At 35.6% G+C, this 22,318-nt stretch overlaps 3 protein-coding genes across 4 annotated transcripts in view; 1 reads left to right on the top strand and 2 right to left on the bottom strand.

Annotated features, from left to right (window-relative positions):
• Window positions 1-606: 606 nt before the first annotated feature.
• LOC112574032 (5'-AMP-activated protein kinase catalytic subunit alpha-2-like) lies at window positions 607-16,627 on the bottom strand. 2 transcript variants are annotated; one of them, XM_025254831.1, is made up of 16 exons: window positions 16,292-16,627; window positions 15,334-15,475; window positions 14,532-14,625; window positions 11,167-11,347; window positions 10,308-10,395; window positions 9,951-10,020; window positions 9,714-9,762; window positions 8,977-9,082; window positions 8,528-8,633; window positions 8,087-8,201; window positions 7,627-7,682; window positions 6,776-6,815; window positions 6,303-6,395; window positions 5,712-5,782; window positions 5,408-5,473; window positions 607-4,414 (listed from the first exon to the last, which is right to left on the bottom strand). In XM_025254831.1, exons 1-16 carry the CDS (start codon window positions 16,389-16,391, stop codon window positions 4,175-4,177), a joined length of 1,617 nt encoding a protein of 538 aa, XP_025110616.1. In that variant the 5' UTR covers window positions 16,392-16,627; the 3' UTR covers window positions 607-4,174. The 2 variants fall into 2 exon arrangements, with proteins under 2 accessions (XP_025110616.1, XP_025110617.1); XM_025254832.1 differs by having other exon boundaries at window positions 4,175-4,414; window positions 11,167-11,311.
• A 14-nt stretch (window positions 16,628-16,641) lies between these two features.
• On the top strand, window positions 16,642-19,770 carry LOC112574036 (armadillo repeat-containing protein 7-like). Its single transcript, XM_025254836.1, has 7 exons — window positions 16,642-16,801; window positions 17,074-17,172; window positions 17,749-17,817; window positions 18,189-18,255; window positions 18,577-18,647; window positions 18,986-19,077; window positions 19,374-19,770. Exons 1-7 carry the CDS (start codon window positions 16,690-16,692, stop codon window positions 19,485-19,487), a joined length of 624 nt encoding a protein of 207 aa, XP_025110621.1. The 5' UTR covers window positions 16,642-16,689; the 3' UTR covers window positions 19,488-19,770.
• The window catches only part of LOC112574030 (nuclear pore complex protein Nup155-like), a 29,303-nt gene continuing 26,069 nt past the window's right edge, over window positions 19,085-22,318 (bottom strand). Inside the window, 2 exon segments of the mRNA XM_025254828.1 lie at window positions 19,085-20,780; window positions 20,989-21,095. Of these exon segments, the coding sequence (XP_025110613.1) occupies window positions 20,645-20,780; window positions 20,989-21,095 (243 nt within the window). The 3' untranslated portion in view covers window positions 19,085-20,644.

Here is a 22,318-nt window from a genome sequence, read left to right as displayed (position 1 = left end):
ACCAGGATATTGTTCTCCAATGCTGAGCACAGTATAATATGACTGAAGTCTAATATATTTTTTGAAAAAATGTTATATTTGCTATGTTAGACCAATGGAGAGAATCTCCTTTTCAAATTTAATTCTTTAGCAAAAGATCAGTCAAGAAAAATAGTATTGAAATGTTATGGTGGTTGTTTCAAGCTATGAGGATGTACTCTTTCTGTCATCTGATTTACCCCTGGACTGTAGGTTTTCCCACCTTCTTCACAATAGAAATGCATCACATAAATGAACACATAGTCTATTCTGGATTCTGCACTATCCACTGGAATCTTGACAACAAAATGGCAGTGTTTTCAGCAAGGGTCTGTTTTGTGTTCCTATGTTTGAAAAAAAAACTGAGACAAGTTCGTGTCTGGATTAACATTAAAAATAGTTTTAAGACAGAACTGGGTATGCAGATTTTGGTTTAGCAAGAGCAAGAGAGAGTGCACATGGATACATTCATTTGCATGATCTGTGTATTGATAGAATAAAGCATCTTAGAGGCAACTGAAAATAAAGAGACAAATTATAAGGTGATCTATAAATGTAAAATGAAGAATGCTTCATAAAAGAAATTGCTGAATTTGTTAATATTTTATCATTATAGAATATATGCAAATCTACAATTGCATTAAAACTGCCTCTCTTTAAAATTACACAGATCAAAATACAGTCTTTTTCCTTCATTCGGTTTAAACTTTCAAACAAAATCCATTTCAAAAGTCAAGACTGGGAAACATTTTGTACAAAACTGGGAGAAGCACAAAACATTACAAGGATTGTAAAATCAGAACAGTAGATCCACATTTACATCATAAGATGATGACACTACTGGGACAATGAAAAATGTTAGGCAAATTCACTTGGCCAGTACTGAACTCGTGAATAAAGAATACAATCTACTGCTATGAAAAGTCCCTTTCCCCACTGGATCCAAGTAAAAAATTTGCTGTGATGAAATCATCTCTTGCATGCATTAAATATCTGATTACAAAATTGTGTACAAACCTGTGTTCATTTTGTATAAATGTGTCTCTGACAAACTAAGATAGTTACAAGCAGCAGCCTTGCTGAGGACAAAAGCTGAACAACAACAAAAAAAAGCACATAACCAAACAATCTGCTGTGAAACACAACACTAAGGTTCAACCTAAAAACTATATTCACTCTGCATTCTAGACCCTTCTGGTACATGTTTCTACAAGGAATCGCTTTTTTGTTCCACTCTACACAACACACCTGCTTACAATAAGCTCTCAGTTTATGATATATATATAATCAATACTGACATTGCTGCTCAAGCTGAGATGTCCTGATGAACATTTTCAGCTGGCTAATCAGTGAAGAAAAAGCACCATTGATCACAGTTTAATCATTTCCTGTCAGCATTAAAGACAAATGAAGCCTGTGATTTCTCTCAAAAGCCTCCAAGCACTTAATACTATCAGGTTCATATCTAATATGGCAAAATCAAGATCAAGCTAAACCTTCATCTTGCCTACAGGTTCTCTCATTCAGATGTTTTTTGCACATTTTCAACTCCATGATTACAATTTCATTAAATCATGGTAACTGATGGGCAACTTAAAATTAATGGATATCAATATGGGATTTGGGAACATCTGTAACAGTATACTTTCCCATTTGTAATGTAGATGACAGAACCCAACAATAAGCGCCAAACACAATTTTTGTGACAATGGCAGTACAGTACTAGTTGTCATATTTTAAAAATTATGCAGCTCCTACATGGACACTGGCCATCTGGCTGACTACACATCAGTGCCTTTCAGAAAAAAAAACCTCTTCCAAATCATTGCAGTTAGCAAGAATATGAAACGATTAAAAGCCTGCATCAGAATTGTAATGAAACTAAGCAAATCAATTTTCAACTCAACAGTAAGACCATAATGCCTCAGACCATTGTGTTCAGCTTTTCAACTACTAGCACATACGGAGCTTTTTAGATATATCAATTTGAGATGGTAGTCATTTTTTTTAACGTCCAAATATTTTGGTTCTGCTCTGCTACCTTTTGAAAGCAAGTAGTACCCTGGAAATAAGTTTATTTTATGCACATGCATCGGATTATTTGTGATGTCACATTACAAGACAGCAGACATGCAGACATTAAATACGAGCGAATAACACCTATCAAAGGCTACGCTGTTTGCATGGAATAACTGTCACAGCAAGTTCTAGTTTTCAAAGTTCTAAAATGTCTGACTTAGAGCAGAACCTCAAATGGTTGGTTGGCGAAAATGGATGTAACCAGGACAGATTTCCAGACTAAACAAGTCAGGGCCATGAGGGAGATGGCAGGTTTGACAATTTCCTTTATCTCATCTTCTACTTTTTAATTAGTATAGACAACTAGACTGTGACACAAAAGCTTAGAATACTTTCCACAACTGCATGAAATAACTGCTTCAGCATAGTGAAGTTTTCAACTCTTGAAATGTCTTAAGAACAAGTGGTGGCATTTTTTATTGTGGATTTAATGTTCTTCTGAGAAATGGTATGGTTTCCTAAAAGTTTGAATGAAGGTAAAGATCATCCCTTGATATTGTTGAAGTCCTATGGTGGTGGGGGTAAGGTGTTAGAGATTTTTTAGGGGGCTGCTTTTCCCAATACTGTTTTATCTGGTAACCTATTCTCTGCAAGTGAAACTGACGGATAGTTTGCTGTGCCACATGGGTATCAAACCAATACACCTCTGGGATTGAGACTCCAGTACTCTAACCCACTCGGCTACAAACTCCCCCAAAGTGACCTGCTCAGTCTATTCAGCATTATGACTAAAAGACTAGAAAAACTAGACACACACTTATCTGATGTGAATTAGGTATCTCTTATGTTTATTTATATTGATTACAAGGTTAGCTTTTCTTATATATCAGCATAAGACAATCAGAAATTTTAAAATGAGACCCTCAATGGAAGTCTAATCAAAAGAAAACCTTTGAGGACATTACTAGGATGATTTGTATCAAACACTGCCATTAGTCAAAAGTTAGAATAAAAGCGGACAGTATGTACTGCAGCTGACTTTTTTATTCTAATGGTTTGTGGATGACTTAACAAGAAAAAACAAAGACTTGCAAGGCAATATCTTAATGAATAATAATTTTAAAAGAGCTTGTGATATACAGCAGCGTTAAAAGAAGAGCTTAAAGTAAATGAACAAAACCCTAGTACATGTATAAGTATCTGAAGACTCCATGTGCCAGAGGGTGAAGTGATGAGCCCGAGCAGCATTGTGCGATGGGTAAATTGTAGAGGATCATTGTGAGGACTAGTTGCTTCTATAGACAGATGACTAATTTTCCCTCCCACCTCACAATGAACTGGATCTTTTGTCTTTCTCAATGGCAACTGATTATAACACTATTTTAAATTCACTAAATTCACTAATTCTTCCCCACTCCACCCAGCCAGCTTAACTCCAATGTGGATGTGCAGCTGGAAATTGCTTGAGGTTACAGGCAACAAAAACTGTAGGTCCCTCCTACCTAATGGTAGCATAGAGAAGACTTTTCAGAACCTCCAGATCAAGCATGGTATGGCTGAAAGTTGCAATTCATTTCTTGGAGTTTTTTCCCACAAATCATAAAACATATTATTTCATTTAGTTTAAACATGCATAAATCACAAGCTTGATTTTGGCTGAAACAAGACTACAGCATCATGTTTACAAACAGCATCACTGCATACACTATGGCAGAGGTAGAAAATGAAATGAATGCCTCTCTAACAACATATTAAGTTCCAAAAAATATTGAGAAGCATAAAATATAAAAATGCAACATCAGATAATGATAGTTTCCTTGGCAGACTGGCAAAAAAAAAAAAGCAGCTGTGAAGAAGCAGTTCTTCATTTCAGTTGTCCTCCTTGTTCAGAATGCGTAATGGCAATGCATGAGCTTTCTTTCTTGCGGCTGAAGAGCAATAGTAAAAATTTCAAATTTCCAGAAATTGTAATGTTACCAGGTGGTTGACCTTGGCTAGCTTGCTACTTCTAATGTAGAATGAAAGACAAACAAGGTTAGAGTCCATTAGGATGCACAGGGACATACACACCTCTCCTCACCAAAAGAGACTAACAGCATGAGAATGCTTTGTTGACAGCAGACTGCCTGGTGACCTTTCAACGGGCCAGTGCTGTAATCAAGTTCGCACACATTTCAAAAAACTCAAGAGTACAGTGCGGCATGGGGGCATCTTCATCTGTATCCATTTTTTCGTCCATGGAATGATCAGATCGAGAGATAGGTGGCCGTGGGTCTTCTGACTCTTCCTCTCCAGGTTCAGGTAAGCCCGTCAAACTTTTGAAGTCAAGGAGATAAGATTTCTGATCTACCTGGTACAATTGCAGATTCATCTTACTCTGCACAAATATAGAATCACAAAAAAGATCTTCTGACCAAACAGCTCTGGCAACCAGTCTTCCATCTAGATATGTTTTAGAAGTAGTGCCCACAACTCATTCACTCCACATGCCATTCACTTGATAAACTCTACTGGCCATGATCTTGTACTAGCCTGAGTTGGCCTGGGGTCACCCACTGTAACTGCTATTGTTGGGAATGTGCGTGTGTGCGGGAGTGAGAATGTGTGTGTGAGTGAAACACTATTTCCACATGTACATTTATATTATTTCTCTTATATCATGTATTTGCATATACTATTTTCAGTATGAGTACTATCTTGAATTGCCCATGGAGATCAATAAAGTTGTATTGTATTATTCTCAAGATATCAATTTCCATCAGCCCAAATTTAGACACTGCTATTTGGTCATGCTATGTTACAAAAATATAATTTTGTATTAGTCTTAAATATCACATTTAACAGAAATGAACTGTTGTATCTTTAGGAAGTGGTATGAAGTAGAGCCATAGCGAAAACTTGGTATATATGTATAAAGGTCCAGTTATTAATACAAACAAGTAAACTTTTTTTCATGTGAATACATATGATCCAGAACCAGGAAAATTACAAGATACACAGTCACTCGACTGACTTTGGTGACCAAACTGACAGAAAATAGGGGGAACATCTAACCACATATTCTCCCATGTTTCACTCACTTTACCACAAAGGATCTGAATTTGAAACAGACCATATGTCTTGTCATACAAACCCAGAAAAGTAACTCGTAGAAAAATGATTCAGCTTTAAAATGAGATTTTTTTTTTTTTTTACTGTTAACTGCTCTCGAATAAAGAAATAATAAAAGCACTTCAGCACAAGTATGGTGTGACTTCTTAAACAAGGCGAGCCACCAGCTGCAGCTTGCCGAAGTGATCACAGTGAGTTAAAATGACTTTCAAAATTAACTGCAATGCTTCCAAGAAAAAAAAAATAAGTATGGACTTACAAATTTTCCAGTCACTGGATTTTTCCGACGAACTCTCACATGGTAAGGGTTGAGTATTTTCCACTCCTGTAAAACAAATGGGTAAACAATGTCTAGCTGCTCATAACACACACTGTAACAAGATCAGTCACAAAGTTAAAAAACAAAAGGATGTTAATGAAAAATTTCTGGCACTCCAGTTTTTAAATTTAGTATTAGTACTGAAATCCACTAAATGAAATAAAATTAAAAAAGAAAGAAATACAAGACTGGCAGAAAGAAGGACTATAGGAAACAGGAGAAGATACATTCAGCAGTTCCTTACATAGTTCAAGGTCTTCATGGCTCGAAAAACCTCATGCATAATATCCTGTGGCTTGCTTTGAGAGCGAATACCTGTGACACAGTAATCTTGATGTTATTATACAAGCTCAAGCATAAACAACTGTAAAACTACACCCTTATATATATATAATTTTTTTTTAGCCTTAACTCAAAATTTTTTGCCTATTTCTGAATCACTAACTTTCTGGCATGAAGTTATGTAGAACTTATATCTCTTGAGCTAAAATGGGGAACCTTCATGAAATTTAAAGAAAGTGAATAAAAACATTATTTTTTAAAAAAGATCTTTGGCTGCAACTGCAAAACTAGAATGGTTTCATACAAAGTAATTTTAAAACCTTACATTAACTGTTAGATTTTATTGTAGCACTGCAGAACTCTTTCAAAAGTAACACAAAGTAAAAAAAAGTTTATTTGAAACTTGGACAACAGTTCAGAATATTTCTCATTTTATGAGAGAGGCATTCAAAGTGATTAGTAATAAAGACTTTAACCTTTGGTACACAGCAAGTGAAAAAACTTTTTAAGCAAACTGATATTAAAGTCGTTAAGAGATCTTTCAAGTTCTCACCCAAATGCCACTTGGCCTTTTTGGCAGGTGTTGTCAGAGGCCGTGGGTTTCCAGAATTAATGGGATCCAAGGTGTGAGACACATCTTTCATCTCTGAAGCAAAGCAAATGCAAATTAGAGGATGTTACAGTATTATGATTACATAAGTCTTTACCTTTTTCTACAAAAGATTATGCTCTAAAGTTAACACAAGAAGATTCCAATACAAGCCCTCCTATAAAATGCTATATTCCACATTACAAAAGGGCTACTAAGTTCAAGAGCTTCTTTTAACCACTTAACCAAGTATCATTTGGGGTCAGAATTTTAAAATGAACTACAGTATGTTTTAGACTTGTACTGCAAGCTGCTATATTGAACCAACCTTAAAATATATAGGAAAGAAGAAAGGCACTGGAAAGCCATGGCTTCCAAGGAAATAAAAAATTCAAGAAAACAAACTGCTACTCAAAATTGTGTCAAAATGGGTTAACCTGGCATCCTTTCTGGGTGGGGACGAAGTGGACTCATAGTCTGAAAATAAATTCATTTACTTTAAAACGAATGACTCAAAAATATTCTACAATCATACACAGGCACCAATAGAAAAGATTTACTCTTCATGTAAAATGAAGCAACCCACTCTACTCTTCCACCCAAAATACTAAAATTTAGCAATCAAAAGATTGTAAGATCTTTTCAATGACTGGATTTAGCTGAATACAAAATACCTGATCAGCTAAATTTGAGTAAGCACTTCTTCAGCCATCAACACTCATGCCTATGCATAAAAATTCAAAACAGTGACATTCATGCAAGACAGTGATGTCACAGTTATTCATTCAGATTTAGCAAGGCAATTATTTGCTACAAAAAAGAGATTTTGTTTCTTCTTTACACTGCACTAGATGATCTGACTATATGCAAATAACCAAACTATCCATATCATCTGGTAAGCACTCAATCAAAAACAAAAAATTCTGCAACTGAAAATGGTATTATTCATGTTTGAAATTGGACAAAGAATTGGACAAATGACTGGGACCTACAAAAAGATCCCTTCGCCACAGTAACACAAGCAAATTTGAAGATTATTAACAAAGATAATCAAGGAACAGCAAAGGGAGATAAAAAGGAAGGCAGATAAGAAAGAAACACATGAAAAGGTCAGACTTTGGAAACACACAATAAAAGTTGTAGGAATAGATAGTGACAATTGTGTATGGTCATGTAATGAAATAACATAGGCATGTGAAAAATTGCACTTGAGTCAGTCTTTACTTGTTCTCATCTGGCCACTTTCAGAATATGTACAATTAACTGTCCTAAATAAACCAAATCTCACCATGAAGGACTCAGGGGGAGGGCTGGATGCAAGGTAAAAGTCTCTGTACTCCGGAGCTGCAACACAAGCATCAGTTAACATTCAGTACACTTTGCCAACAGGGAACGTCACATGTTATGGCTCATGTCACCTCAGCATGCATTTTCAAAAAGAGAACACCAACCAAGAGCAGATAGAAATTAGGATCAACACATAAAGCAATCTACCAAGGATTCGATTTTACACAAAAGACAGGGTAAGAATATTTGTCTGCAGTATATGTGAATCTGTTATACATGCTTACATGAGAAAAATGCTAATACATATAAATCAAAATATATGTGCACATTTATGGAAGAAAATATATGTGTATAGGAGAGTGAATGTGTTAAAGGTTTGTTTGTGAATCACTTCTTGAGACCTCTACGCATCACAGACAGCAGACAGCAATATCTACTCAACTTCATGCAGAGATACTCACTCTCATTAGCTAAGCGTTTGTTGTCAATGATGAGGTGATAAGCGATGTTCAGCTGGTCATGAGGATCTCCACTAAGTAAGGCCATGTGTACTTCACGCTCCTCAACTTTGAATTTCTGTAACAGTCATATAGCTCCCATGTACACATGCTTGAGCTGTATATAAATATATGCACATGCATATTTACAACTGCATATGAATGCATACATATATATGCACATGTGCATCCCTCCACACCTCTCCCAAAACACACACATATATATATACACTACCGTATAATTCAGACACATAATTATGTTTCAGCAAGCTACATTTAATATAAAAGAAACCAATTTACATCCCTAAAAAAAAAATGTCTTCTAACACAAAAATATTCTGTATGGAAATGATTAATATATATCTTTGAAAGAGGCACATGTTAAGCAGTTTAGAAAAAACTTACCTCACAGATCTCATAAACAACTTCTAAATCAACTATAGATGCATCCTGATCATGAGGGGAGGGGAACAGGTAAGCAGGCAAGTCTTTCTTAAACCAGTCATGGTCTCTGTAAGACACACATCCAAAAGACCAAATATGGAGTTATTATTGGCCTTCAAAACATAAGGTTTCTGACTTTTGTTATAGAGAGCTGAATATTTTTTTTAACCTTAATCATTAATTTAAGATTTGTCTAATGTGCTTATTTAAGATTTGTCTAAATGTGCTTATTTAAGATCTAAATCAAAAGGGGTTAAAAAGAGAAATCTTATCTCCTGAAAAATACCATAACTTTCAATCGCACAGCCATTTCACATGTCTACTAGTCTTTGACTGTTGCCAATGTCTCCCTAAAATGCACACGCACATGTACAACACACATTAAGAAAAATAAAAACTATATGCAAGACCTTATGTCTTTGATGGTTGCTCTTTTGAGAGGATCAACTTGAAGCATGTGGCATAATAAACTCACAACCTCTTTCTTCAAGTAATCAGGAATGGCAAATATCCCAGCTGTGGCACAGAGACCAGTGATCAGAATCAGGGAAAAAAAAACTATGTGCATAGAAATGAATGAAGATTCATGCAAACATATAAGCACATGCAAATGTGTGACAGCACACACATATACATGCACCAACACACTAAGACATACACATTCTCTGAGATAACTTCTTTAAGACTAACCTCAGTAAGATCTATATGTGATCATGTAGGAAGGAGTACACTGGATTAAGCTAACTCAAATACTTAACCTTCTATACAAATGTGATTTTTTTTTTACTAAGCATCAATTTCATGTCATAGTATTAAATAAACATTTTATTATTTTCTGATTTAGTAACCTACAATTCAAACCATTATTTTGTACCATACTAAAAACTCTTACTTCTTTAATTGTTTCCTTTACATTTATAATTATAATATAAGAAACATGAGTTAAACTTTATGGATATTATACAAATAGTGTTACAAGACCCCAAGAAAAGATATCAAAGAACACATATAAGAAAGTTTTCCAAAATTACCTTTTTACAGAAAAGTTGCTTCATTAATACTATTGATATCAATATGGTAGCTTTCATTATTTTTATTTACCTTTTTCTCTTAATAGTCATATCTACCCACAAAAAAATGTACGTACATTTGATTTTCCTAAAAAGAGTTGGAACATGTTCATCATCAAATGGGAGCTGAAACCAGAGTAAAGAACATTAACAGTCTTCAGTGTCAGCACTGTGCCAGTGAAGAAGAAGGGCAAGAAAGACCATCATCTAAATATGAAAAGGTATCTGTTTCATTCAAAAATGATTTTTATTCTTTAAGAATCTTACAAATGCTGCAAAATACAAGGGAAGAAGACAAGTTCTCGGGTGCTCACTGTGCCACAAAGAAGAGCGTACAAAATGACCCCACAGCTCCAGATGTCAACCTCAGGGCCTGCATAAAGTCTGCAACATAAAAATAGGTTAACATTCCAGAACCTGGTGATATGTATTGAATTAACCGTGTTTATTCATGTGACTTTGAATTTGTCAGTATGTGGGTGTGTATGAATGTCATGTACATCTGTGTACATACATTTACAAGCGAAAATATAAAATCATAAACTGAATATGTTTACATATGCTAAGAATTGTATGTCTGTGTTAGGAATCAAGAAATGAAATCTGCATACAGCTGTATACCACCATGACACAGCAGCCAACTCTTCAAAAAGTTTGAAAACAGCACTTACTTGCCACTAATCACCTCCGGAGCTGCATAATTTGGTGACCCACAACTTGTCCTCAAAAATTCACCATCGTGCATCATATTGGACAGACCTGTCATTGCAACACCATGATGTACATGTGACAATCCTCTTCTACAAACATGCAATTCTGGGTTGCTGTCCAGGCAAACATTGAATTCTGTCACCTTCTAATGGTGTTTTGGCCATGCTCCGTGTACATTTCCTGGGCTTGGGCAATTTTAAATAATAATAATAATGTGATCATTTAATGAGCAGTATCATGACCAAGATTAATCGCACTCTCTGCGTAGACCAATAATGATAAATGAAAGATAACAGCCAGTGGACAGTGAGGTATAGGCACACTGAACAACATAAAGATGAGGTACAAGAGTAGAACGTAAAGCAAAAGATGAAGGTATGAAGGGATATAAACAGTATGTGACTTTGTGGGAGGGAGGGATAGAAAGCGGGAGTCTGATGAGGAGCAACGGTTTCGGGCAGGTGTGGACAAACAAGATTTCAGTAAAGTAGTTGTGGGAGGAGCCTTCAAAGAATCTATAGCATAGAGTTGAGAGCTTGTAGTCTATTCTCCCTTTAATTGGCATCCAACGAAGAGAGTGAAGAAGTGGTGTGACATGTTCAGTGAAAATAGCATTACTCTGCCAAAAATGAACATTCAACTTTTAAAGAATATAAAGAAAACCCTCTAAATGACATGAAATAAAACTGCAGATGAAAATAAATCATCATTAAAAAATAAATATAAAAGCTTGCTGCAGACAAAGAACACATACAAATACATATGTAAAATTAGTCATACATACACTCATGCATCATGCTGCAGAAAATTGTATCTTACCAAAGTCAGCAATCTTGACACCACACTGGTTGTCCAGAAGGAGGTTTTCTGGCTTAAGGTCTCGGTGCACAACCATATGTCGATGGCAGTAGTCTACCCCTGAGATGATCTGCTGGAAGAACTTGCGAGCTTCTGGCTCACTCAGCTGAAAGTGGAAAGTGCGTGAGCCATCACTCACCAACTGCAAAACAGAGATAAGACGCCGGACACCTTGCAAAATCCTCCGTATCTGCTGCTAGCACCTACATGGAAAAGGAGAATAAGCCATTTAGTCAGCAAGGCTTATGCAGGCTAGAAGCCCCTCCTCACTGAAGCACTGGTTTCTGTTGGACACGTGCACACATACGATGTCCCCCTCAAGTCCTTGCCTTAAAAAGGAAAACAGAGCATGTTCTCTTATGATTCTCTCACTTACAGAGCTGCAAGACTTTAATTCAATGTTGTGCTGCTTGATAATACTTTTTGCATGAAACCTCTGCATGCATACTGTGATTACAGCATTACGTAATGCAGAAAAAAATCTTTGACATTTTTATATCCCAAGAATACTATCTCAAATTTTGTGATAGTAGTTACTAAAAGCTCCTCATAAAAACCACATGCACCCACTTCAATAACCACAGTATTAAGACCCATTTCTAATAAAATTTTAGCATTCAAATGCTTGATATTCTTGCAATCTAATTTATAATTGCCCATTCCATTTCCCCGCAATCATTTTGTTTTCACTTTTGCAAACATTTGATATGTACAGATATTTTTTTTTAACTCCTGGCTCCAGATACTCATTCACTAAACTCCACTAGATGTGAACATTTTGTAATTACCACCTATATATTCACAACTGAGAGGGGGAAGGTGAGGGGAAATAAATGAAAGGTGCTGCTGCAATATACAGTAAACAAGGTCACATTTCCTAGTACAAAGAAACCTGGGTGCCTACAACAACACATACTAGAAAACACAGATAAACTTACTACAACCTAAGAATTGTTCAATTACTTGGGTGCAGAGCACCCTCATCTGTCAAAATAAATAGCTTTATTGCTCTTCCCACCTATCACCCACCCCCATCAGGTGTTCTAGGAGGATGTGTTGTCTGGTAATCACGAAGATAAAATCCCCTGCCATCACTGCACAATTTTCCTGACTTGAGACACAAAAAGAAAAGTATTATTCAGTGCAGAGAAGGTAAATAAATTGACAACGCTGGGCAACATTTCCCTTAAAAGCATAAGGCAAAAGCACAGAGAGTCCCACAGAATACAAATGAACTGCTCAAGATCTTGAGCTGAGATTCAGCTAAATCATATCTCAAAAGTTTTGCTAACACGGTAAATGAGAGATAACAAAATTAAGAAACTGCATGTGTAACACATTTCTAATGCTTACTGAAAGATTAGTACATAAGCCATCAAAGAATTTGGCTGCAAAGAAAGAACTCAATGCAATTTGCTTCAAATTTTCAGTTAAGATATGGTAGACATGATGTAGTTTCATCAACATTGCAACCAGTACCATTTATAATAACAAATCATAATTTATTGAGCAATTCATTTGCCATTTTTCTGTTCTCTCCTACAATAAGCAAATATCACATGAAACATGAACATATATCCTGCAAAGCAGAGCAAACAGTTAAGATTTAAATGAAGATATGAAAATAACAGATGAACTTCATTTTTGCAAGAAGAATTTATGTTACAATTAAATGAAAAGTACTAAAAAAAAAAAAAAAAGCTTACTGAAAAATTACAAGCCAAATGAACCATGTCAAAATGCAGACATCATCAATACGATTCCAGGAAAAGGAGTGTCACAGAAATACAAATTTACGCTAGAGATCAACAATATACAATCTAGTGTCAATCACATATGAATCACATTTAATACTATATCTATCATTAATATTATTTTGGAATTTTCTTTCTTTTTCCTAATCACCCCCAGTAGGGCATAGGCCTGCATGGAATTTTCTTTACACATTTAAAATGTATGTTTTTAATCAGATGCTTAATCATTTGCTCTTTAGTCTGAGCTATCTAGCTGATCTGCGCAGCAGCAGCCAGCAAGCAACTTTTCCTCAGGAAGTACATGTTGCATATACACACAATAAACACATTATGCTCTGCCACTAGCAATTCTACACACCAATTTAGCACAAAGGATAATATTTCGGGCAGGCAACAAAAATAAATATATGAAGACATTGGTTGCAGGCATTTAAATAATTATACAGATTTAAGTTTATATCTTAAGTTTGGCACCAAATTTAGTAAGAATCTTATATATAAATACACACACAAATATATATTAATAGCTTCAACTACTTTTACATCATGACATTAAAGTGATAAAATAATTAAATCATATATTTATCAATATCTCTTCCCGCACTTCTTCCTCTCCCTACCACACTACAAATACACACAATGTATACATATACATAATCTCAAAATGTTATTCACAGGAATCCATGTATAATAGCTAATGGCTTACAGATGTTTTGTACTGCTATATAAAAGATTTAAGTTTTTGAACGATTTTTAATAAACTTTGAAGAAGATAGGAAATACCAGCAAAATCTACATTGTTTTTTACCAGGAAAAGAAGGAAGAGCTACTACAGCCACTAACATGAAAACCCCATACAAAAACTAGCCAAATACACTCATGCAATGTGATCAGTGATCCAATGCCAGATTAACAGAACAAAAAAGGACAACAAATCTCCTAAAACTATCACACTTTCTACATGGATTTAAAAAAAAAAAAAGGTTAAATATCTCTGAATCTTAAACCTACACAAGTTTTTGCCTGTATTTCCACATGGAAAATTTATAGCTTTAGACTGGCATGGATTAGATGCTACCAAAATTGATTTATAGCAAAAATAAATTAGTTCACAATCCAGGAAGACTAATCAATTATATTCCCCTATAAACAGAAGTGTGCACCATCATCTTAACCTGTAATAGTGAATCTAGTAGATCAGTAAAATCTTTTATTATGCTAATTAGGCCACCATCTAAATTCACTAAACATGCTATGCCTGAACCCTGAACTGAAAATGTTTTTTATTATGCATTATTTGAAATATCAAGCATTTTCTGCTATTAGCACTATTACCAGTGCTATTGATATGTGTTTGAGTTCACACTTTACACTAGAGGTCAAAAGACCTATACCAACTATTCCAGATATTTAACAAGATCGCTTGATGATACTTTAGAACCAAAGATAAGCTTACAATGTCACATGTAGTTCTTATTGATTTATGAACATACTAGACATGATGTTTGCTAGATTTTTTTAAGAGAAACAAACATAATTAAGGAAAGAAAGTAACAAATGACATGCCCTTACCCTGCCATGCTTGACAATGTAGTCAAAGAGCTCTCCCCCTGATACATATTCCATCACCATGAATATGTCTGTTGGTGTGCTGATCACTTGGTATCTGATGCAATAAAATCATTAGGCCAAAAAAATATCTTGTGCAACATTCCTCTCTCTCACTTTCTCTGTGTGTGTGTGTGTGTGTGTGTGAGATAGAAAATTGAATTGAATCATTTGTTTAAGGGCCATTGCCCTTTCAGAAGGAGGAGTTAACAAGAAAGATAATACAATATTACATACATTAATACATGGATATAAAAGCTAGAATTGCAAACAATGCCTTCAAAAGTTACTTAGCCACATAGATTAATCTTCTACTGTAGACTTCCTAAATTGAAAAGCATAGAAAAGATATAATGCCAAATTTTTGACAACTGTTTCATTTGATCAGGTCAGTAACAACTCATTTTAAATTTGTTGGGCTGATATACCATTTTCTTTGAATGAATCTTACTCTAAAATGCTGTAGGGCTTTACAACAAAAAACAAAGCGAACTTCATTTTCTTCATTTGTTTTACATAATGGACACAGCAGGTCATGTGTAGTGTGTCTGAGAGAGATAATGAGAGATGATATATACATTTATCTCCTGTTAAATACCATGAATTCTTTGCATTATTACAGAAATGGACATAGCAATTTGTATGCCATTAATAGTCAAACAAAAAGATTTTTTCAAAGTCAAGAACAAATACAAGACTAAGAGTGTCCTCTAGATTTTTAAAATTGCAAAAAAAACTATCAACAAGTTTCTAATAAACAACTTACAATTTTATTATATGTGGGTGACGAAACAACTTGAGATTCTGAATTTCTCGTCGAATTTTACCAACTACATCAAGGCTTTTGATCTTTTGTCGATTGAGAATCTTCACTGCAACCTTATGTCCCGTCAGCTGATGTGTAGCAACTTAAAAAAGAAATAGCAACCCATTATCAAGAGTGAGCCAAATAACAATCAAATCTCTTTTATTATAAGCCTGCTCATGCGCAAACACGAACTTTTAAAAAAAATTTAAATAAAAAGAGCAAAGATTATCATTCTGCTTATATTTGTTTTTTGTTTGTTTGGTGGTTGTTGTTTTGTTGGTTTTTTTGGAGGGGGAGGGGAGGCTAACGGTGAAGGGTTAACACTTACTATTTATTTCTAACAGTAACAGTCAATTTAACACCATACTGTCTGTCAGATCTGAACATCGACTGAAAATGTATCAGGCATGTTACATGCAAAAGAAATTGACATCATGTACAGCCTTGTTGATTTTGCATGTTCAGCAAATCAACATTTTATTTTTGATGCATACTGAGCCATACGTTGCGGTGTTTTAAATATGTGCTACAAACTAACATAACATCTTATTGTATTATTGTAATAACGGATTTTTTAATCAACAATATCTTTATGAGGAGTGTAGACTAAATTAGTGGATACATATGGAAGTCTAAAACTGTAAACATGCTTCCCATTTAGTACCTGCTCACATTTTTCCGTGCATAACTGAGTTGTTATTATTTTTTATTCAGCAAAAAAATAAGAGCTGAACTGTCTCTTGTCACGCCCTCAAAGGACAACGCCATGCGGATCCACGTAATTCTAGGGCTCTAGGCTATGACCTCTATAGTAAACAACCCTCCTACGCTCATCGTATGTCGGGCATAACTCGCTTAGTTCTTCGAAAGCATGCATTAGAGTCTTTGAGGAAATCAAAATATATTTTAAACTTACTTTTCACTTTTCCAAATGTACCAACTCCAAGTGTTTCACCTAGAATGTAGTGTCCGATTTTCACTTGCGCCTGTGTTTGGGTGGCAGATTTTTCCGCCATTTTGTCTTTACAAAATGGATCATAGATGTCGGTATTTGTCAACAATACAGCAGCTTTCTGTGACTTTCGTGCAATGAATCGTTTTAGTGTTATAATAAAACTATATATCTCTTGTGGTTAAATAGTTTTAATGGCAATCAAACACAGCAGTAACACAACTGTTCAGTTATTGCTACTCATTCATGACCTTAAGATTAGAAAGTATTCTGCATATGGCCCGACTCCAAAGAATGTTTTAAAGTATGAATGTTGTCTGGGTAGCTTAAGATTGAACTATTATTATCTTGTCGCGTGCTTCATGATGTTCAGCACCAAGGATTATTTGGAAAAGAAAACAGGCCCCGATGGAGTTGGTCGGTTTAGCTTTTTGCAGTCTCTTGTTTCTGAATATCAAGATACACAGGACGAGGGTATGTATGCTACATTATCATCACATCTGCAGTTTAGCCGTTTCCAAGATGGTGTTTTTATCTGCGACTTGCAGTTATACCATGGATGTGTATAGGTAATACAAGTTCGTGGTAATACTAGTGACATCAGACATTAACTGCGCTTTTTCTTTTTGTATGTGTGCGTGTAGAAGAGAGAGATATTTTTAATGACATTAACTTCATCTTTGTGAGGTGGGTGGAACTACTGTTCAGGCTTATACTGACATGAAAACTTATAATCATTGTTGCAGACAGCAAACAGCAGGTTCTTGCGAATTTGGCTAACTTTGCCTATGATCCAATCAACTATGATTTCATGAGACAGCTTAATGTCATCGATTTATTTTTGGGTAAGGATGCTTAAGAAAGATTCGCATCTGGGGCCTCATACTGATTATTTTATTTTGGGAATAGCCGAGTTGTTAGAGCGCTGGCATCCGAAGTGAGAGTCGCTGTAATGATGTCGATCATCTGTCAATTTAGCTGATGGTCTAAGTCCTTAGAGAGTTATGGCAGTGAGGAAGAGTACATGGGCATTAAAGACAACTGTTCAGTAGTTTATAATTTGGGTGAAGCAAAATTGGTATGTCAGATATAGGATACTAGACTACAAATTGCAAATAAATAAAAATAAGTAATGTTTCTTCAACATCATCTAACAAATAAAAGGCTTTTGTGGATCAGAGGTAGATTGGGGTTAAAATATCAATACATGCATTCTGCAGTTTATTGTACATTTGATCCTCTTAGGATTGAGCCCTTTTATGAGAGAAAACTAAAATCTAGACTTATACAAGGCCCTTTCCCCAATTAGCTCTTATCATATTAAGTAAAATGCATTAGGTGAGCAACACAGTGCATGAAAACAATCTGTATATGGATGCTGTTTGCCTAAATTATATTATTGAGTGGTACTTTATTTCCAGATGCACTTGAAGAACAAGATGAAAAGCTGGTCGAGTTTGGCCTAGGAGGATTATGCAATTGCTGCTTAGGTATTAAATTTGTGTGTATGGAATATAAATTTACTTAAATTGTTTTACATAAAAAAATCTTCACATACCTTACTCTGGCAGCATCTATATTTGAATTTGTGAAAGTGGAGAGTGGCATGTGTAATGGCTACTGATTGTTTAGCAGGCAGCGGTCATTATTTTCCCTGAAATATTGGCAGCAAAAAAAAAAAGTGTGATATTTCAAAAATTTACAGGAGAATTTCGTTTGCACAGACAGCAGCAATTTAAGATGACATCAATCAGCTTTGATGCAAGCTATTTTTTGAATAAAGAAGACTTAAAAGATTTCTTTACAAAAGTTTGGAAGATGCAAAGCATTCAGTTTTAGTGGATTCATATTTTAATTTCAGATGAACAAAACAAGGATCACATCCTGAAGAATGATGGTGTTGCTATGATAATAAAGTGTCTGTCAAGGTAAGTCTTGTCATTTGGGCCTATTGCATCATTGTTTGCAGTTTGAGATTGCATGATGATTAATTTGTTTTTAGGAAGATCTGTATCTGGAGGTGATGTCTTCCTTGCATGTTCTTGGAAAAGGTATCAATGTGAGAAAGTGGACAGTAGCCTAGATAATTTTGGAGACTTTATTGTAGAAAGCCATGTGTCTTCTTTCACAATGAATGAATGGAGTTTAAATGTAAATTCGAAATCAGTTGGATCTTCTGATAGCACTTGGAACATAAAAAACTATTACTTGCGCAGTTAACAACCATGCTAATGACACTTTTGTTGCAGCTCCAATGAAGATACAGTCCTCTCAGCGATAACAACCCTTATCTATCTGGTGACGCCAGAGTCTCAGTCAGGTAGCACTTCTTCGTTAAATTAGTCACTCACCAGTACCATTTAATGCCTTCTGCTGCCTTTAGCCTTTCTTGAAAAATAGGTACCTATTGCTGGAATTTTCCCATTACTGACCAGGTAAATTGTTATAGTCTTGCAGCCTCTAGACGCCCCAGCTAGTCACTACTTCCACTGTCTGCTCCATGAAAGAAATGAACGAACCATCAAGATAAGGATCATTTTGATCAGAGTGAGCCCCAAACGTGAAACCTTTTGCTGTAACTTTGAGCTTCACTGTATTTTATTTATAAGTTAAATATTTAATGGCTTTCTAACATTCAATCAAAATTTATCATTTCAGAGATTACAGCTCTACCGGTAGTGGAATGTATGCTGAGGTTTGCTGCATGTCCTAATTCACGTCTGAGAAACCTTGCACAAATATTTCTTGGGGTATGACTTTTTTTTTAATAGAACACTTTTATTTACCATCTAGAAACATCAACAAGAACCATCAAAAAGGGTGGATTTTAGAAAATTTCCTCTCAGGTTAACTCATCCAGGATGTCAGATTTTGTTTATATTGTTATCGTAATGACCAAGAATTAAAAGTTCTGCAATTTTAGAATTAACACATTTACCAAAAATAGTTTAACATAAAAGTTTTTTAATGTTTTTGTGTAAACAGTGCATGTGGAATACAGAAATGTCCAGATGTATTTAAATGTGTGCATCTGTTATATACATAGGACTATTGTACAGAAGCTCAAGTGCAGGAGGCACAGGACATTCAAAGACAAATGATGGCCCACTGGAATTCAGACCAGATTAGAAACCCTGATACATCAGCAGAACATGGTTGATTCAAAACAAGTTGTCCACGTTTCAAATCAGTAGACTGTACTGATGCAGTCCATAAGCACTTTTGGTGTGATGTACTGATGGCCATCAACATCTGGACAAAGCTTGACCCATTTAGGGCTTGGTGAGCTAGTATGCAAGAAAGAGTACTTTTACTGCCAGAATAAGCAGCAACAGGAAAACAACAGCAAATATATATATCCTGCTGCGCACAAGTGAGCAAAAAAATATTTTGGAAGCTGAGGAACAGTTGAGTCTTTCTAAATAAACAAGCTGATTGACTTACATGCAACTGTTTGTCAGTTTCATTAAATGTCCTGTGTAAGTTCATTGCTACAAAAATTAAGAAGAATAAGCAGGATGTTAAATTTTCTTTAAAGATCAGTAGTGTAACATTTGGTTATTAAGCATCTTTGAACAACACAGTAAAAATATATTTTAAAAAAAAGTAAACATTGCCTTTTAAAATAACTGATTCACTTTTGACAAGGGGAAAACATGTTTGGTACCAATCACTTAAGCACACTTGTCATAAAATATGGTATATCAACATTTTTTCCAGTCACAATGCATTCTTACAGTGAGCACATCAATATTACATTTTCTGACGTCCTTTTTTATGAATTCCAGGGGACAAAGAAATAGCAACTTTTGGCAGCTGCAGATAAAAGCAGTCTTCAACTGTGTATACAAATGGTTCTAAGACTGAAACACATCACATGAGAACACTGTCACAAGCACAGCAATCATGACAATCTCAATACTCCATGCAAACATCCACATGTTTAGGCGCCTTTTCACTTAAATAAGGGGGACCTCTTTGCTGCAAATGGCATAAAAGTTCTAAAAGTGTTTCAGTAAATAAGGGTAATGGACTTCAACACATGTAATTTCATCTCAGAGAAGCACCAGTGACCATAGTCCCACATACACAGCACAGGGTGGTTATGTATTGGTTCTGGCATTAGTCCATTCTGTAACCAACATCATCAGCAGCCTATCACTTCATGTCTGGGAAAACCTTCCTGGGCAGCAACTTATTCTCCAGTTTCTGAATAAATTTTAAGCAGGATGTTATCCCAAAATCACTGCCCCACCCCTAAAGACTGCTTTTGATTCATCTACATTGCTTTCTCCATTTGGGGCAATTAAATGTCCATTACATGCGTTCAAGCTGTGCTTGTACTGCCTTGAACTGAGCGATAAGGCGCCGCACACTGCTGTCACTACTATTGGCCTGAAGCTCTATCAGGTAGCTGGCCACAGCATCTAGGCATACCAAATTGAAGCGTCGCCTGGAGACAGAAACACACGACATAGTTATATGAACCAGTAAATCCTTACTTTGAAAGATTATAAAAATGGAACTATTCTGAGATCTGGTCTACCACACTAAATATACTCAACAGCTGCTCTAAGGAATCATTTTATTCTTACAATTAACTAATACAAAGATCTTTATTGGAGTTGCTTTTTTTAAGATATTAAAAAGATAATGCATGCCTATCAGATGAAGGAATGCGTGAGGGGTTCTCTGCTAGGTAAGACAGTAGAGAGTGAAGCACTGCCAGCAGATGTAAAGGCTGGCCTACAGTCTGCCAAAAAGGATCCTGAAACAAAGTTCACATATTAACCAGATCCCTGAAATGATTGCTAGAAATATACTGCTTTACATATGAGATTTATTAACTTTTCTGTCTATGCAAGGTATGTGCTTTGGGCCTAAAAAGCAAAAGTAGAACTTATATTAAAGTTAAGACTATTTATCACATGGGCAATTAGAGCATCTCTATATGGAAGCACTCCAACAATACCATAACATATTTATATCCACTGCACCAAATAGACTTTGATACATTCATGGTCCAGTCTTACATAGGGGCTTCATTTATTTACACAGCATCTCTATATGGAAGCACTCCAACAATACTATAACATACATAACTTACATAGGGGCTTCATTTATTTACACAGGAATAATCTGTTTGTCTGCATTTAATGCCGTGCCAGCAACTAGGACTATATCACAGCAAACAGTTATAATCAGAAGTCACACGCCAAAACAACAAAAGACAGCCTCAATCTGTTGGTCCTGCATACAGGTACACAGAATTGGCGGCCCAATAAAAGTTTAACAAAAATTCTCCTGACAGGACATGCCTTTCATCACCAAGAATTTCAGACACTTTAAGAAGTGTCTGCCTGTTATACAGAGTCTGAAGAGCCTCTGAGCTGTCCTGATAGCTTTTGAGCTGGTGGATACAACATGACATAAGCTGCACTAATAAACTGGTAAAAACAGATAAACGAGGACACCACTTTCTCTATTTGGGATGTATAAAATAGCTGAAGAAATTTCTGGAAGACAGAGAAAGGCTTCAGCTTCTGGAGATGGAAAAGGTGCTGTTGAGCCTTCTTCCCGACAGCTTAAGTGTTGGGATCCTGGTAAAGTTTCATATCAAAGATGATGTCTAGGTATTTAAATGTAGAGACAATTTCCATCTTTTTGTCGAGGATGAGACTTGGAAGAGAATTCTGACAGAAATCAAAGATAATCTCTTTGGTCTTGCTCACATCAAATTCTAAGATTTCACCTTGGCCTGACATATAGCATTGTGGACTTCTTTAAAGGGATGCTCAAGGCTTGTGATAAGGCTCTGGCGACGGTCAAACGTTTCAAAAATATATTTAGTTACAATTACAGAACACGAGAGCAATACAGGAGAAATAAAGGATTCGTTTCTCACTTAATTACCACTTATTAGCACTACTGCGGTTGCCGATGTTTATAAAAATTGAAAAAATCCAGTGAAATCGACCCTTGTGTCTTTCC

The sequence above is a fragment of the Pomacea canaliculata genome, linkage group LG10, assembly GCF_003073045.1.
Source record: "Pomacea canaliculata isolate SZHN2017 linkage group LG10, ASM307304v1, whole genome shotgun sequence".
NCBI classification, from domain to species: Eukaryota; Metazoa; Mollusca; class Gastropoda; order Architaenioglossa; family Ampullariidae; genus Pomacea; species Pomacea canaliculata.
This window is presented reverse-complemented; position numbering and strand designations above follow the sequence as displayed.